At 47.5% G+C, this 15,207-nt stretch overlaps 1 protein-coding gene across 1 annotated transcript in view; it reads right to left on the bottom strand.

Annotated features, from left to right (window-relative positions):
* The window catches only part of BMP6 (bone morphogenetic protein 6), a gene marked incomplete at its 5' end in the record, with an annotated part of 94,355 nt that overhangs the window by 1,517 nt on the left and 77,631 nt on the right, over positions 1-15,207 (bottom strand). Inside the window, 4 exons of the mRNA XM_014940881.1 lie at positions 23-133; positions 2,869-2,945; positions 10,743-10,940; positions 12,124-12,272. Of these exons, the coding sequence (XP_014796367.1) occupies positions 23-133; positions 2,869-2,945; positions 10,743-10,940; positions 12,124-12,272 (535 nt within the window). The remainder of the gene's footprint in view (positions 1-22; positions 134-2,868; positions 2,946-10,742; positions 10,941-12,123; positions 12,273-15,207) is intronic.

The raw sequence follows: 15,207 nt of genomic DNA, 5'->3' as shown, positions 1-15,207 counted from the left end.
ATCCAGCGTTGTGGAGACTCACCAGAGTTTGTACAATGGCATGATTGGTTGCGTTCATGTGGGCATTGAGTGGGAAGGAGCACTCCCCATCACAGTAGTTGGCTGCGTAGCCCTTTGGAGCGATTATCCAGTCCTTTTTAGGAAACAAACAGAACGTGATTCAAATTAAAAAGTTGCCAACTTGTACAGACAACTGCATGCAATTAAGAGCAGCTGAAAATTTTCCACTAACTTTTTTTCTTGAGGGTGAAAATGTGTTTTCACTGAAGCTATTGGGATTTGGGGTGGTTTGGGGTTTTTTTGTGAGCCATGACTTTTCCATGGGTACACTGATTTTAATGTCCAAAGAACGGGTCACATCTACGCACAGTTTAACTCTCACGAACTAAAAGAGTTTTATTCCTAAAGCTCTTGCTGGGGGACTGTGCTTTGGATGCCTTTATGTTCCGATGTTTCCAAGGTTAGGCCCTCCAGCTGAACAGCCTCAGCTGGTGTCCCCTCCTGGAGAAAATCACGTACATGCCTGCATGTGCCTGCACACACGTACAACTCAACCAGGGAGCTCCAGAAGAGGAATATAAAACACTGATGTGGTCCCTCACAGACACTCAACCTTACACAGGGCCTTAATGTGGGAAGTGTTCGCTGCGTAACAGCTTCACCTCTGCCAGACTCCTAAAGTCGTGGTGGGACAGCCAGCCTGAGCTCCTGTGCAAGCAGGGGGCCCCGTGGCAATCTTGAGTGCCACACTATGGAAGAAGGTGACTCCTCACCAAAGCACTAACAACAAAAAAATAAAATAAATTACAGCTTCTCTGCTGCTAACACAAAAGCGCCAAAAGTAAATTAAAAGCATCATCACAGAATCACAGAATCTTCTAGGTTGGAAGGGACCTTAAAGATCATCTTGTCCAACCGTCAACCTAACTGACAAAAATAGACACCCACACAACAAACAAGGAGCATCATCACTAAACCATACCTCCCAGCACTACATCAACCCGTCTTTTGAACACCTCCAGGGATGGTGCCTCAACCACCTCCCTGGGCAGCCCATTCCAATGTCTGATAACCCTTTCAGTGAAAAAATTTTTCCTAATATCCAGCCTGAACCTCCCCTGGCGCAACTTGAGGCCATTTCCTCTCGTCCTGTCACCTGTGACTTGAGAAAAGAGACCGACCCCCACCTCTCTACACCCTCCTTTCAGGGAGTTGTAGAGAGCAGTAAGGCCCCCCCTCAGCCTCCTCTTCTCCAGGCTGAACAACCCCAGCTCCCTCAGCCTCTCCTCATAAGACTTATTCTCCAGACCCCTCACCTTCAGACCCCTCACCAATTAGCAGGAGGCATTTTGCCTCCCTTGGTGTCAGGCTCTGCAGGTCACCCTGCGGGGGGACATACTGGAATGCTTCACATGCACATCATTCTGAGATGATTTCGCCTTTACCTGAGCCCAATCACCTGGGTCAGCCTGACTTTTCCTACAGCAGATCTGAGCAGCCAGAGACTCTTCCTGCAGCTTTGCAAGCCAGGGTTGCTGTTTAATTGCTAACATGACGACACCTGGGCATAGCAAAAACACCTCTTCATTTTACTCTACGAGCTCACCCATAATTTGGTCCTGGTAAAACAGGCTGTTTTTTTTCATAAGACAGTCGCTCTCCTGCTACAGAAGTACAGTACAGGTCGTGCAATTAAATTTGTGGCTTAATGTGTAAAAATAAGGGAAGCACTCTGCTAAAAAAATTGATGGATGTTCTGAAGGAGCCAGCAGTGCCCAACAACCGCAGGGGCTGCTGCCCTGTCTCCATCCTCTCTCTACAACAAGTAGGATCTGGATTCCAGCTCCTGCAAAGAGCCCTGCTGGTCTGCAGTCTTTCTTTGGCAGCATCTAACCTTTCTGCTCAAGTCTGCAACTAGAAAGGTGAAGGCAGCGCCTTTGCGACCATGAACTTCACAACTGGAATACACTTCCTGCCTCGTAGCACGGCAAACAAGCTAAGGAGGAGGTGGAAAGTGCCCAAGTAAAAAGAAAAGCCACTAACAAGTCATGGAGACCGGAGACAGCATGAGCCACAGTTGGGGCTGGAGCTGACATAAGCTGCAAAAAAGGCTGCTGTCCCATTAGCTGGGAGAGGACTTTCACATGTAGGTTATTACAGAAGCAGCGGGGACAGCCCTAGCCTCCTGTGTTATAACCTAGTAAAAACATTAGCTGATAGAAATGGGACCTCCCTCACAAAGTGCTAAATGAAAGAATTAAAAAATAAATAGATAAAATTTTTAAAAAGAGAAGATGAAGGCATTCTTTGAAATGTGATGTTTGATGGCACTGCCGTCTGGTCCTAAATAACTTACTCTAAACAACTCTCTGGCCTCACAGTGTTGCAACTAAACCCAGTCTTCAGTCCACCTACCGCAGCCAGTGCTAATCGCGGGGCAGGGGGTGGAGATTTCAACATAACGGCCAACGTTAAAATTAGGCTAGAAAGAGCTTGATTTAATTTTAACGGCCAACGTTAAAATTAGGCTAGAAAGAGCTTGATTTGGTTAAAATCACTGCTTAATATCAGATTTTTTCCCTGTCATTAGACACACAGAGATACGAGCCCTTGCCCGTACGGTGACTCCCATGAGTGACAGAGAATGACTCTGTACTTGAATCTCATAAAGTATCAAGCTTCCTCTGGATCTTATCAAATGTCACAACTATCAATATTTATTTGCCCTTCCCTGTGACTGGTTTTAGTGAGGAGGCACAAGGGACATTTTAAAGCATAATGGCAGCCTCGGGTGGAATTACCGTGACACTGTTTAGATAACATTTCATAACAAAATGTCTAGTTTACCCAGAGAGAAACATCACACACCTGCCATCCCAAGTCCTGGAAGCTAACGTAAAGCTCATGCTTTCTGCACGCCGTCTTTAAGTCACTGCTGTTGTAATCTGTTAAAAGAAAAAGAACAAAACAGGAATTTAGAAAGTAAAACAGGCAGAGCATCACTGGAGGGCACAGCTGGCCAGATGTGTGTGCATTACGGGCTCAGCAGCAACAAACAGCGAGCTCCCTCAGCAGCCAAAATAGTTGGGTGTTGAGGGATATCCAAAGCAGGCCTGAAGCTTTTAAGATGCCTATGGGGATGGAGGCACCCAAGTAACAGTGACTTGGTTATAATTCCTTCAGCTGCCTTTAATAACTTGACAAGCAGTGCTTGTAAAACACCTCCAGTAAAACGACTTCTCAAAAATCAATCTGCTTCTTCAGCCCAGCACAGGCTACATCCCTGCTGGGTGCCCAAACTCACCCCGGTTCCTTGGCTGTGGTTTTCGATGTGTGCTCAAAACACGCCCACTTACCGAGAGAATTACAACCCCGGGAAGGTTGTTCATCGCCTTGTGCCCCTGAGCCGGTCAGCAGAAGTCCCTAAGCAGGTAAGATGTCCCATGGACAGTGAAGCCATGCCTCCGTCTCTCTCTGTGCCTTACCCCAAGCCTGCCCTGGACATCACACCATCCACCACTTCCACTCTTGGACCTTTATAAGCCATGCTCTGAAAAACAAGTTTCTCCTTCCCATAACCCGCTTATCTGCAGAAGACAAAGAATTTGATGCACTCTCAGTGTTAACTTGCTCCTTAGTGCCAATGGTGAATGGAAGGGTGGGGATGCAGGGTGCAAAGTCCTGACCAGAGACCTTCCCCCTTGCCATGGCACAAGGTAGGAAGATGTTCCAACCACGGAGGAGCTGCTCCCGATGGCCCTGCAGAATGCAGCTTTTGACAGGGAGTGGAATTTCCCATTTATATTTGGAGAGAGAGGCAGCTCCGCGTGCGAACACCTGGAACCACAGGGAGCGGAGGAGCTGAGCCGTGACAGAGGGGCCTTTCACCCCCGGGTGGCTGCACAAACCCAGCCTCGGCGGGCGGTGGCTGATCTCCTCACTCCTGGGACGGCTGCTGGACACCGGCGCAGCAGCCACAGAAACCACCTTGAGCAGTGGGGTGGCTCGAACCCGTGCTCCGTGCCTGATGGGAAGCTCGAGAGGAGCAGATAGTGGGAAGTTCAGCCAAGCAGCGTGGGAGCCCAGGTCCCAGTCCCCGCAGTGACACTCATCCCAGAGCTGGACACAGGCTGGTTGTGTGCTCCTCCAGCGCCTCACCCACCTCTCTTCTCCTCTCCCCTTCCCCTTCTCTCCCCTCCTCTCCCTCTCTCCTCCTTCTCCCCTCGAATGCCTCATTTTCAAGCAGAGGCACTTCCAGCAGCAGGCAGATGCCACACACCGATGTGCCTGCCCCCCGCTGCCCTGGGCCTTTCAGCTACCCAGCCCCCCCAGTGCCCCCAACGCGGCTTGAAAGGGCACCCTCCCAGCCCAGCTTTCCCCAAATGCGGCAGCTGGAATAGAAAAATATTTTTAGTGACTTTTTCCTTGGCTCTGAATAAGCCTTTCTTTTTCTTCCCACCACCACCACCCCCCCCACAAAGTTTGGGAACTACAAATGCAAATATTTATTCAAAAGAAAAACTATAATACTAAAAGCACATCCAACTGACATTAAGGGCAGCACAGCACTACAGCTGGGTACAGTTAACACTGAGGTCTGAAAAAAACCCTGCACCTCAAACCTAGCCTCCAAACCGCCAAAGATTAGAAAGTTGTTTTTAGAAGCAGCTTGGGTTTTAAACTCTAAGGATTGCATTTCAGCCTTTCAATAGCTTCACTTCAATCACGGATTTAATCAGGTGAGCAGAGCTGGTTAACAGCCTGCTGCAGCATAAACATTCCCTCTTTCAGGAGCGCTCAGTAGCAAGGACGGATGCGAGTTTCTCTATTCAAGCTTCCCATTTTCACACCAGGCACAGCCTGTAGAAACCAGGGTGTGGTGGGTTTTCTCAGATGAAGCTTTTCAGTCCCTGGCTCAGCCCAGGAGCAGATTTCTAGCATCCGATGTTTTTAAATGACCTGGTCATAACAAGGGGAAAAAATGAGCCAAGGATACTTTTAGTGGTCAAAGGCTTTCATCTAAGTACCTGAGAACAAGACTTCATTTGCTCTTCAATGGGAAATATGTTGTCTGCTCAGGAGAAAATCATCTGTATTTGACAGGGAGTCACAGAGGAGGTATCTATTCACAATCCAGTGGGCAGAACGACGCTACATTTCAAATCCAGCTACAACTTACCCAAACCAGCTATGGGAAAGGGGAGAAGGGAGGCAGAGGAAACCGGAGGGAGAAGAAAGGCTGTGAGCAGTCACACACATCTAAGAAAACAAAGGAAAAAAAGAGCCACTCAACAAGCCACACGAAGAAGAACATGGTATGAATGTGTCCTCTCTCACACTGACTGAAATTGGCTCCCAAAACGTGCCCCGGTTCGCTGGCGGGGCATCCTATCACCTGATTCACGCTCTGCCAATGCACCAGTGACTCTCCATCCAAGGCAGGTGCAGACAGCTCTGCCCCCTCACTCACCAAACTCAGCCTTTGCTTTCTTAGAGGTCAACTTACTAAACATCCTCTCTCCTGGGATCCATGCTCTCCCCTGTTGAACCCTCACCCCAAGATCCCCTGCCCTCTCTTCTTGTTACCTGTTTGCCTACCATCTCTACTTTAGGGAATCTACTTTAGCCCAACTCTAGGGATGTTACAAACCTTCAATCAGCCCTCAGCAGTGGCTTTCTGAATGGGGAAAAAAATGCAGCAATACAGATGCACGTAATAATGATCCATTCCCCACAGTTCGGGGCTCAGCATATGCGTTAGAGCCACATACACCCAGTTGTGGGCCTTAAAAAAGAGGAATCCACACCGTAAAGGGTTTTAGGTGGTGAGCTAAAGCTCCCTGAGCTACTGAAGTTGGCCTCTACGACACTTTCTCCAAAGCCTGGGAAGCAGTATCAGCTACCCCAGTTGAGTGTGCTCAACTGTTCTGGCCCAAATTGCTGTTTGCGGTAGTTGGCAGCGTGAGGCCCAACATCCGAGAGGCAAGAGGGTACATGTCCCTCCCCAGCAGCCCCGCACAGGGGGGACCCTGTAAACAACTGCCGTGGGGCTGGCGTGCGCTGCCATGCCATGATTGGCAAGGATTGCTTGCCAGAGACCTTCAGAGTCTCTGTGAGTTTAGGGAGCTGCTTTGGGAGCTCCTATAGGCTCACTGTGGGTTTAGCAAAATAGTCTCTTTTTTTCTCCTTGAATGTACCAATTCAGAAACAGTAGCTTGGCATTTACAAAGCACTGCATTTCATCACACTGCAAACTATTTTGTCTAAAACAGAGATTTTTAAAAACCTCAACCCCCTAGTTCTGCATTTAAAAATAACTTCCAGGGCAGCACAGCTAAAACAGCACAGTTAAGACAGTTGTCTCTGTGGCTTGTTTGTTCTGAACATTGTCTGCCTTCACCAGAATCCAAGTCTGACTTTTTGTGAGCACAGATGTTTCTCTTAAGGTTGGACACTGGCATTTGTGTTGCTGAAAGGGGAGAGAGAATAGCTTGACCCTAATGGTCTTCCTCCTACAGATACTTATGCACCTTAGATTTCCTATAACCTCTCCCACATTAAGTGCTGGCAAAGAATATATAAATATTTACTGAGGTCGATCCGTCTGAAAACACCCTTGCTGCTCCCAAGGTGCCAGCTTACCAAATTCCACATGGTAATTAATTGCTTCTGTGGTCCAAAATAGCTTTGACAGAGGTCTCCAAGGCCAGCCCCTTCTTCTTGGTGTTTGACTTTGGTGATTTGTCCGGATAAAGCTGGTGTAAACTGATCACGCAGTTAATAACAGCCCACTTCACATGAAAGCGATCTGCTTGGGTGGGAAGAAGGGGAGACATTGGGCTGATGTGGACCTGCATGTGAAGGCACATACAGAAATGCTCCTGTCTGCATCTAAGCGCTCTACTAAAGGGAAGATTGGATGCGAGATAATTATGTTTATTAACAAGACCCTTGCCACTGCAAAAGCATTTGGCCTTATTTGCCTCCGGTGTTTGTGCGTGCTGCCCTTTGCAGTACCCAGTTCCCGTAATTGTGGAGACATCTGCCTGGTGCCGTGCATGTCTGCTGGAAGGAAAGGCCACTTGGAAGGCCTCTCCATTTCTCATGGAGCACCTCACACCAATCCCAGAGGCCTTGGGGTGGCTAAAGAGAAGGATCCCAAAAGGGGTGTTGCATGAGTTGCTCTCAGAGCAGCAGGTATAGCCCAAAGTCAGACATTTAAATGCAACCCTCTCCATACGGAAGGGATGTGCCTGAAGGCTGACTCACAGAAGAGGAGGGTTATTGCCACTGGGCAAGGAGACAGCCTTGGAGACAGCAAGGAGAAACCAGAACTCACAGAGGAGCTGGCCGTGTGGCAGTGAAGTCCTTAGGCTCGAGGGTCACCATTCATTACATTGAAGAGAGTCCCCATCTCCTTGGGTTCACTAGAGGATCAGCCTGGAGTGTGAAAGCAAGAGCTCTCATGAAGACTGAGAGAGCTGGGACTCTTTAGTCTGGAGAAGAGAAGGCTGAGGGGAGACCTTATCAATGCCTACAAGTATCTCAAGGGAGGGTTGAAGGAGGAGGGAGCCAGACTCTTTTCACTGGTTCCCAGAGAGAGGACGAGGGGCAATGGGCACAAGTTGGAACATAAGAGGTTCCACTCAAATATGAGGAAAAACTTCTTCACGGTGAGGGTGACAGAGCCCTGGAACAGGCTGCCCAGGGAGGGTGTGGAGTCCCCTTCTTTGGAAGGGGACTTTGGAGATTTTCAAGACTGACCTGGATGCAGTCCTGAGTAACACGCTCTGACAAGCTCTAGGCAATCCTGCTTCAGCAGGGGAGTTGGACTAGATGATCTCTATGGTCCCTTCCAACTCTAAAAATTCAGTGAAATTCAGAGCTAAACTCACCACAAGACACGGCTAAGTGAGGGTCTCCAGAACAGCAGAGAACACACCCCTCCCACCCACCTCGCTCCTCCACGTCCTGGGCCAGAGCTGGCATATGATTTTCTGCCTCAACAGATAAAAATACTTCCTTTTCTTCCTGTTCACCCTTCTGCAGAAGAAGAAAGCTTGGCTTCAGGAATGCATTGACGCAGGACTCTATGTCAAAGCAGTTTATAACCATGGGGGTTACTCAGTTCTGCTTTATATAAGCCAGTCACAATTACGTGTTTATAATATAGGGAAATAAGTGTTCTTGGTGAAAAAATACAGACCATTGAGATTCTTATGCCACAGCCATAACCTTAGCATGTGAGCACTTGGTACTGACTGCAGGACAACAACTGCACATCAAAGGGTGCACAGCGGGGTCCCAACCCTGCACGTAGCAGAATGCCTCCACATAATTGCCCAGCTCACCAGATCTGGTACCAGCCAAGCAGCACACTTCAAGGGCTTCCAACTGCAGGACTTGAAATGGCTTCCATATTTAGACAGTGAATAGGGTTTTTAAAAACATACTGTCCCAGCCCAACTCAGCATTTTTTGGGAAGAAAACTCTACGCATTCACTCACACAAAGGAAGGAAGGTTCAATCTACAAAAAAAAAATCAACACCAGCCAGCTGCCTTGCTGCCTTCTTCATGAGGGAAACTGTCCTGAAGCCCTGACAGACTTTGGCAATTGTGGCTCAGGGAAGAGCAGAGACCAAAAATCTGACAAAACGCGAGATATAGTGAGAGAGGAAGACATGCAAGGAGGGAGATGCACAGGAGGGGACAGCAGCATCGCAGTTCTGCACCCACTTTGGGTCCAGACACATCAAGGCACCCTTAGAAGTGCAAGGCAGCCTTCAAGGTGACCCCCAGGCTCGCCTCCTGCTTCATCCTGGGGGAAACACTTCCCCAGTCCCCCCATGCATCATCAAGGCATGGCTGTAGGAACCCACATGACTAAAAAAAGAAAAAATCCCTGTGATCTCTTTAACGCTAAAAACACATATCAGTGATCAGTGCCTCTTGGCCTATTAAATCAACCACTTCTTAAGGAGAACAGAATCCAAGAGTGTCACACTTAGAAAGGAAAATAAGCTGATGTAGTCTCTCTTTTCTAAACACAGAAACCAACCAAACATACATCTTAACTTTACATTACCCTTCTCTCCCCCGCCTTAAATCCACAGAGGCTCAACTATACCTTGTTGACTACTGAACTGCCAAATTCCAGGTTTTAAATTAAAGCTGGCTTTGAGCTAGAAGAGCTCAAAAAAGCCCTTGAGACCACAGAACGACCAGCTATTTTTTCCCTTTTTGTCATTTTGTAATTTTATGACCTGATGCGTGGTGTACTCAAGAAAGCAGCAATACAAAAAAGGCCCTTTTTGCCCAATATATCTGCTCCCTCTGGAGCTTTGAGTCACGTTGCCTGATTTAACAGTAGTCAAAACTCGTTTTTAGCACTGCAACACTTGTGAAGCTGGGGGGATAAAGATGAAGCTCTGGCAATGACATGCTGGCACTGGCTGGCCCCCCTCGGGGAGGTCTGGCTGCAGGACCGAGTTGCTCCTCCTGCCCTTAAAATCTGTGAAGAGACACTTCACACCCAACCGAGTCTGGCATTTCCATAGCATAGGAAGTGCCCTGCTGAAACATGCACCATGAGGTCACGCAATGGTCACTAGTGGCCAACTACTTTTGGCACGCACTAGCCCAAAGGGCAAGTCCATTATCATGATGGGCTAGAGCAGCAAGGCTGCATTGGCACACGGCCATGCCCAAAGCCTGGCCACCAGCCCTGGAGGGGGTCCCAGCCTGGCTCTGGCTCCCTGCAGGCTCCCAGGGCCACAGCTAGCATGGGGACACCTCGGGTACACCATGGGTCACCCACAACCCAAAAGTGCAAGGGGACAGACTACGGATTCACACCGGCTAAGTTTCAGCAACGCTGGCTCATCTGCCCCTGCTGCGTCTGGTCACACACTAAAACACACCGTCGCCTCTCTTCCTTGGGGTATAGTCATTTCTAGATGTGGGAAAAGCAGGGATCCTATTGGAAATGAAGGGGGCAGCATAAGCAAATTAATCAAGTAACTTGGAATGGGCTGAAACGTTTCAGAGGACAGAAGGTACTCAATGAACGAGGGACTTGTAGCACTGCAACGCAGGACAGAGTGGCTGGAAAACAGGTAAGACGTACAAGACAGGAGAGTCTCAATTTTCGTCAAAATTTCAGAGTTATCCTATTGTCCCACCACAACAGCACTCACCAGGCCACTGTACAACACCTGCAACACGCAACCGCTCCACAGCAAACAGACAAGCCTCTTTGCCTGCCTGGAAATGTGCTTCATCATGTATACACTGCTGCTCTCACAAGAAAAAACCAGAAAGGATCTCGTGCTGTTCTACCAGCATTTTTCCAAAGAAAACCAAAAAGGGACTCTGCTGGAAATACATATGTGCAATACCATAAACCCCAGTGTAAGCAGAGACAGAACATTTTAAATATTGCATTTCCTGTGGTGTAATTCTAGGGAAATACTGCATAGCAAACAACACACAAGCACAAAATTCAGAGTTAAAGGGCCTCATCCCCTTGAATGGAATGGCTGCAACTTCACAGGAGGGTTTGGACTCCTGTAAGTCTCACTATGGGAGACTCCCTCTCCCATCCTCTTGCAGGTGTAACCTGTTCCCCCAAGGAAGAACATCCCACATCACGTGCCCCTTCTTGCTTTTGTACTCCAAAGCAAATAGAAAGGTTACAAGAAGTTGCCCCAGCTTCCAGACAAAATGGGTGTTGTGTGATTACCTGTGACACTGGACACCCTGGAAACATCTTGGGCCTGGGTGGAGCGGTTGCGGCTCTGCTGCCGGCGCCTGCTTGTCGCTGACCTCGTGGTCCGAACGTGGACTTCGCTCACTTTGAAGAAGGCCACCATGAAAGGCTGTTTGTCGTAAGGGCCATCTCGGCCTATAAGACCTGCTTCTCTAGGATTTACGCTGAAACCTTGAAATCAAACAGAAAAGGGAGTGTTAGAGGAATGGTGCTGCTGGATTGTCCCTTCCAGGATCATGGCATGGCATAAGTAGTGTTTCCTTTTCTCCTTGCTCACACTCTTCTTCTTTTATCACCAAACACTCCCCTACTGCCACCATGACCTATGGACATTTTTATGACAGCACTCCTGGACAAGAGGCTCCACTGCAGCACCTGGCTCTTTGGTAGCCGCGTCATCTCTACTCTGGCTTAGGCACTGAAGAGGTATACAGATAGCTACATAAAACACAAAGCCCAGATGCATCGTGAAATTAGTTCTGCTGCCTGTGAAACACAGGAAGCAGAGATGGGATCAGAAGACCTCTAGGGAAAGCAGAGGACAAAGAGATGGCATGCTTTTGTCTTTTGTCAGGAGCACAGGGACGGACTCTTAGCCCATTTCGGGAGGGGGAGGCTGGCACTAATGTTTCCTCAGGGAGAACAGTGGACAGCCCATCTGGTCTCACTTGACCCCATAGGTGTACCAAACCTCAGCATGAAGTGACAGGAAGAAAACATAAAGTCTGAGACTGGATCCTATTGAGGAAAGATATCATTGTCACCTCTGGTCAATTTCTGCCCATCTAGATCCTCTCCTTCCCCACCACTTACCTTCCAACACTCAATTTCATGCTCTTTTGCAGTCTCTTCTCTCCTCTTTCACTTTTCAAAGTTTCTGTGGGCTGTGAAATGCTATCATTGCAGCTGTCCTCAGAGGGACCAGCCCCACACAGGGACTGCATCGCTTCTCCAGGACAGGGCTCCCACCTCAGGTTTGATGAGAACCAAGCAGCCGGGCTGCCATAACCCCACATGGGGAGGAGCATACCCATATACCTGCTCTCTTCTCTTCCTCTTACCCCTAAACCCCTGGGATCCCAGCTCCATGCTCCCTTCACCTCCAACTCAGGAACCAAGACCCTACCTCAGCCTGCCTCCACCACTTCATCCTGGTACATGTCTGATGGGACAGCCGAGAAGCTGACAGCCCTCAATCTGTGCCCTCAGACACTCTGCTCAAGGGCTTGGCTACAGCTGCTTATGAAGGCATGGTTCTTACTCTCCAAATCACAACCAGACTCTGTTAGCACCACTTCTAGACAGCATCCGAGAAGCTCGTGTGGTTACTCACATTGACTGGACAATAACCTACCATCCCGAGTCACCACGCTCAGCTGCAGTCCCATGTTGTGCTGAGGGTTCATCACCCACATGTTACTGGTGGCAGTGACGTCAAACTCCAGCCAGCCCTCCTCGGAGGCCCACACCGCCCGTGTGTCCAGCAGGAACAGGTCGGAGGCCCTGCAGAGAAATGCAGTGACAAGATTGTGAGGTCTGGGATCTTCTCCCCTGGCTTTCACTGAAATAAGTAAAAGCGATGTTAATAGCTAGAAAAAAGAAAAAAAAAAAATCTCCCAAATCTGCCTGTTTCTATCCAGAGTTTTGCAATGAGATGTACATACTTCTGCATGTGAAATTCAGGATTACAAAGCTTTTTCACCATTTTCAAGGATGTAGGAAGGCAAGCCAAGTCCTTAGGTCCATGTGTTTCTTCAGGGAAAAGCAAGAGATTAGTAAACCACTCTTCTTCCTGAAGGAGTGGTTTACTCTGGCAGGACAGTGGCCAAACTACCAGCATTTCCAGGCACTCAATGGCTTTAGTCAAAGGGGTTTCATAGTTTCAGCCTACCTTCCACTACACAGATCTACCACAATTGACAAAAAAAAAAAATTAAAAATCACCTAACAGGGCAAGCATCAATCAGTGAAGGAAAATGAACCCCGAAGATCTCTAAAGACATTTTTCTGAGGATTATCAACAGGGATTAGAGCGTGTTATTCCAAGGCTGTTGATACTCTGTCTCCATCAGGGGCTTCAGCTTCAAATGCTATCAAATCTATACCTTTTTTGCAGCATCAAATGCCCACTAAAGCTCAGTTCAACGAAATCATCTGGAGGAACAGGGAAATTCCACATACATTTTCTCACTGTATTACAGGCATTACTTCCCTGTGCAAGAGATTCATAATAAAATAATCAGCCTTAACCTGTGGCTATCATCACAAAATGGATACCAGGTGTCAATCTCATCTTCACCTGTCTGTTCCCCCTGGAATTTTTTTTTTTTTAATAATAATTTAATAGAAATGAGAAAACAAGGTACCTGTCCCTTCCACCTATCAAAGGTTAACTTTAGGAAAAAAAAAATATTTGATTGAGTTACATTTTATTTTTGGCCAACTGCTATGTCATACTGCCCAGCAGCTTGGCTTGCATGAGATCACACATGGAAAAATAAGCACTTGAGTATAGCAGGGCTCCTAGTGAGGCTATTTTTATGGTGTGGAGGCTTTCCTCCGCCTCGCTGGTAGCCACACGCTCGGTAGTTGACTCAGCAGCCTTTCCCACAGGAGTCTTTGCCACCATTTCTCCAATGGGAAGAGGGTTCAGGAACAACTCTGACCTTCACCTCCAGCAGCAGCGAGTTGCTGGGGCGGGCCAGCTGCTACATATTTTGGAAACCTTAAGGTTGAAAGATTTGGGCTTTCCCAAGCATGGTATTTAAACTGAAGTGTTGCTTAAAGGAGACCACAAACAGCAGCTGCAGCTGAGACCACTTTTCCCCTCTTCAGGTTTAAGAGAGGAATGAACTGCTAGATCATTCCCACTTCTGAATATGACTTACACTTTGGTCCTCTCCAATGCTTGAAATGGACTACATCTGAAAAGGGGTTTTCCTAGCACCTGCTCTGACCATCCCCCTCACACCAATTGATTTTTGATCTTCCATCCAACTTATCCTCCTCTAAGTGCCATAGTTTCCCCGGCACTCACCCACTCCAGAAGATGTCCCACTGGAGCCTCCAGACTAGAGAAACTTTGGCATTACATCCTCCCAAACCAAACATGTCTGGCTGCAGAGCCACTGGGAACTCTGTAAGAGCAAACCCTCATGAACACTCAACCACACGGGATCAGTCAGGTGTATAAAAACATGAAGAGGAGGCTCAGAGCTCATATTCCCATTGCCTTGCACTTTGGGAAGACACTCAGACATCAGAGCGTTGTGAAGCCTGAAAGGACCACATGGCATCAATTAGCCCATTCTCCTGAACTCTAGGCAGGATCAACTACATCCACATCACTCCTAAGAGATGTTTGCCTGACCTGATCTTACAGATTTCCAGTCTCAGGAACTCCACCATCTTTCTAGGAAATTGAATGGGCTTCACTTGAAGCATTTTTTGAGGTGTTTTTTTGGCCTTTCACCATAATAGCTAACTTAAATGCCACAACAAACTTCCCATCTTATTAAAACAACAAAATGAACACCTTCAGTCTTTCCTTGGAAGCCATGTTTTACAGACTTTGACTATTCTCATGGCTCTTTATAGACCTAACTCAGATCAAGATCTCACTGATGCTGAGTACAATGGAAGGATACTTTTGATGCTTCTCACAGACTATGCCTTTACTCATACATCTCAGAATATGATTTTGTCTTCTTCACAAAACCCACACTGTTAACTCACGTTCACCTCGTGATCTACTATAATCCTTAGATTCATGCTGCTGAACCACAAAGGACACAGTCACTTCCTGGGGTGCATTTACATCACTGATTTTTCACGTACAAATGCATTTCTTCTTTCTACCAAATCACATATTTTTTTTTCCCCCTCCTCAGATTGAACCTCCATCATTATTGGATTACTTAAAATATATTCATGCCTTCCAGTGGGTCTCTCCCATCTTAGTGTCCTCCACAAATGCAATAAGCAAACTGGCTGTCCAAGGTACAATTCTACCGAATGAGAATGCTCCACTTTATCCCAGTATGTCACACTCACTTTGGAAAGGTTTAAATTCCTTTGCAAAATGCAGAAAAATGGACAACTGGGCTTTCCACTCCGGTTAACTTTTTTCAAAAAATTTCATACAGGACTGGTTTTCAGTCAGCTCTGCTATTCAACTGACTCTTGCATTGTTCGACTGGATGAAGCCAAAACTGAAAGTTCACCCCACAGGTACTGCAGGTCACAGTAGTAATGCTAGCAGGTAACACATCCTAACACTTTCTGCTTAAGCCTGTTTTCAATTAATGTTTGTCACCCAAACTTCACCAGGCTGCAAAAAATTGCATATAATTTCTTACTAGTTTTGGTTTTGGAATGAAGGTTTAAAAAAGAAAATTCAGTCATCTATTGCCAAAGACAAAATTGGGGGGGGGGGGGG

This window comes from Calidris pugnax, unplaced genomic scaffold (assembly GCF_001431845.1).
Source record: "Calidris pugnax isolate Ruff unplaced genomic scaffold, ASM143184v1 scaffold8, whole genome shotgun sequence".
Taxonomy (NCBI): domain Eukaryota; kingdom Metazoa; phylum Chordata; class Aves; order Charadriiformes; family Scolopacidae; genus Calidris; species Calidris pugnax.
Note: the sequence above shows the minus strand (reverse complement) of the source record. Positions and strands in the feature narration are given on the sequence as shown.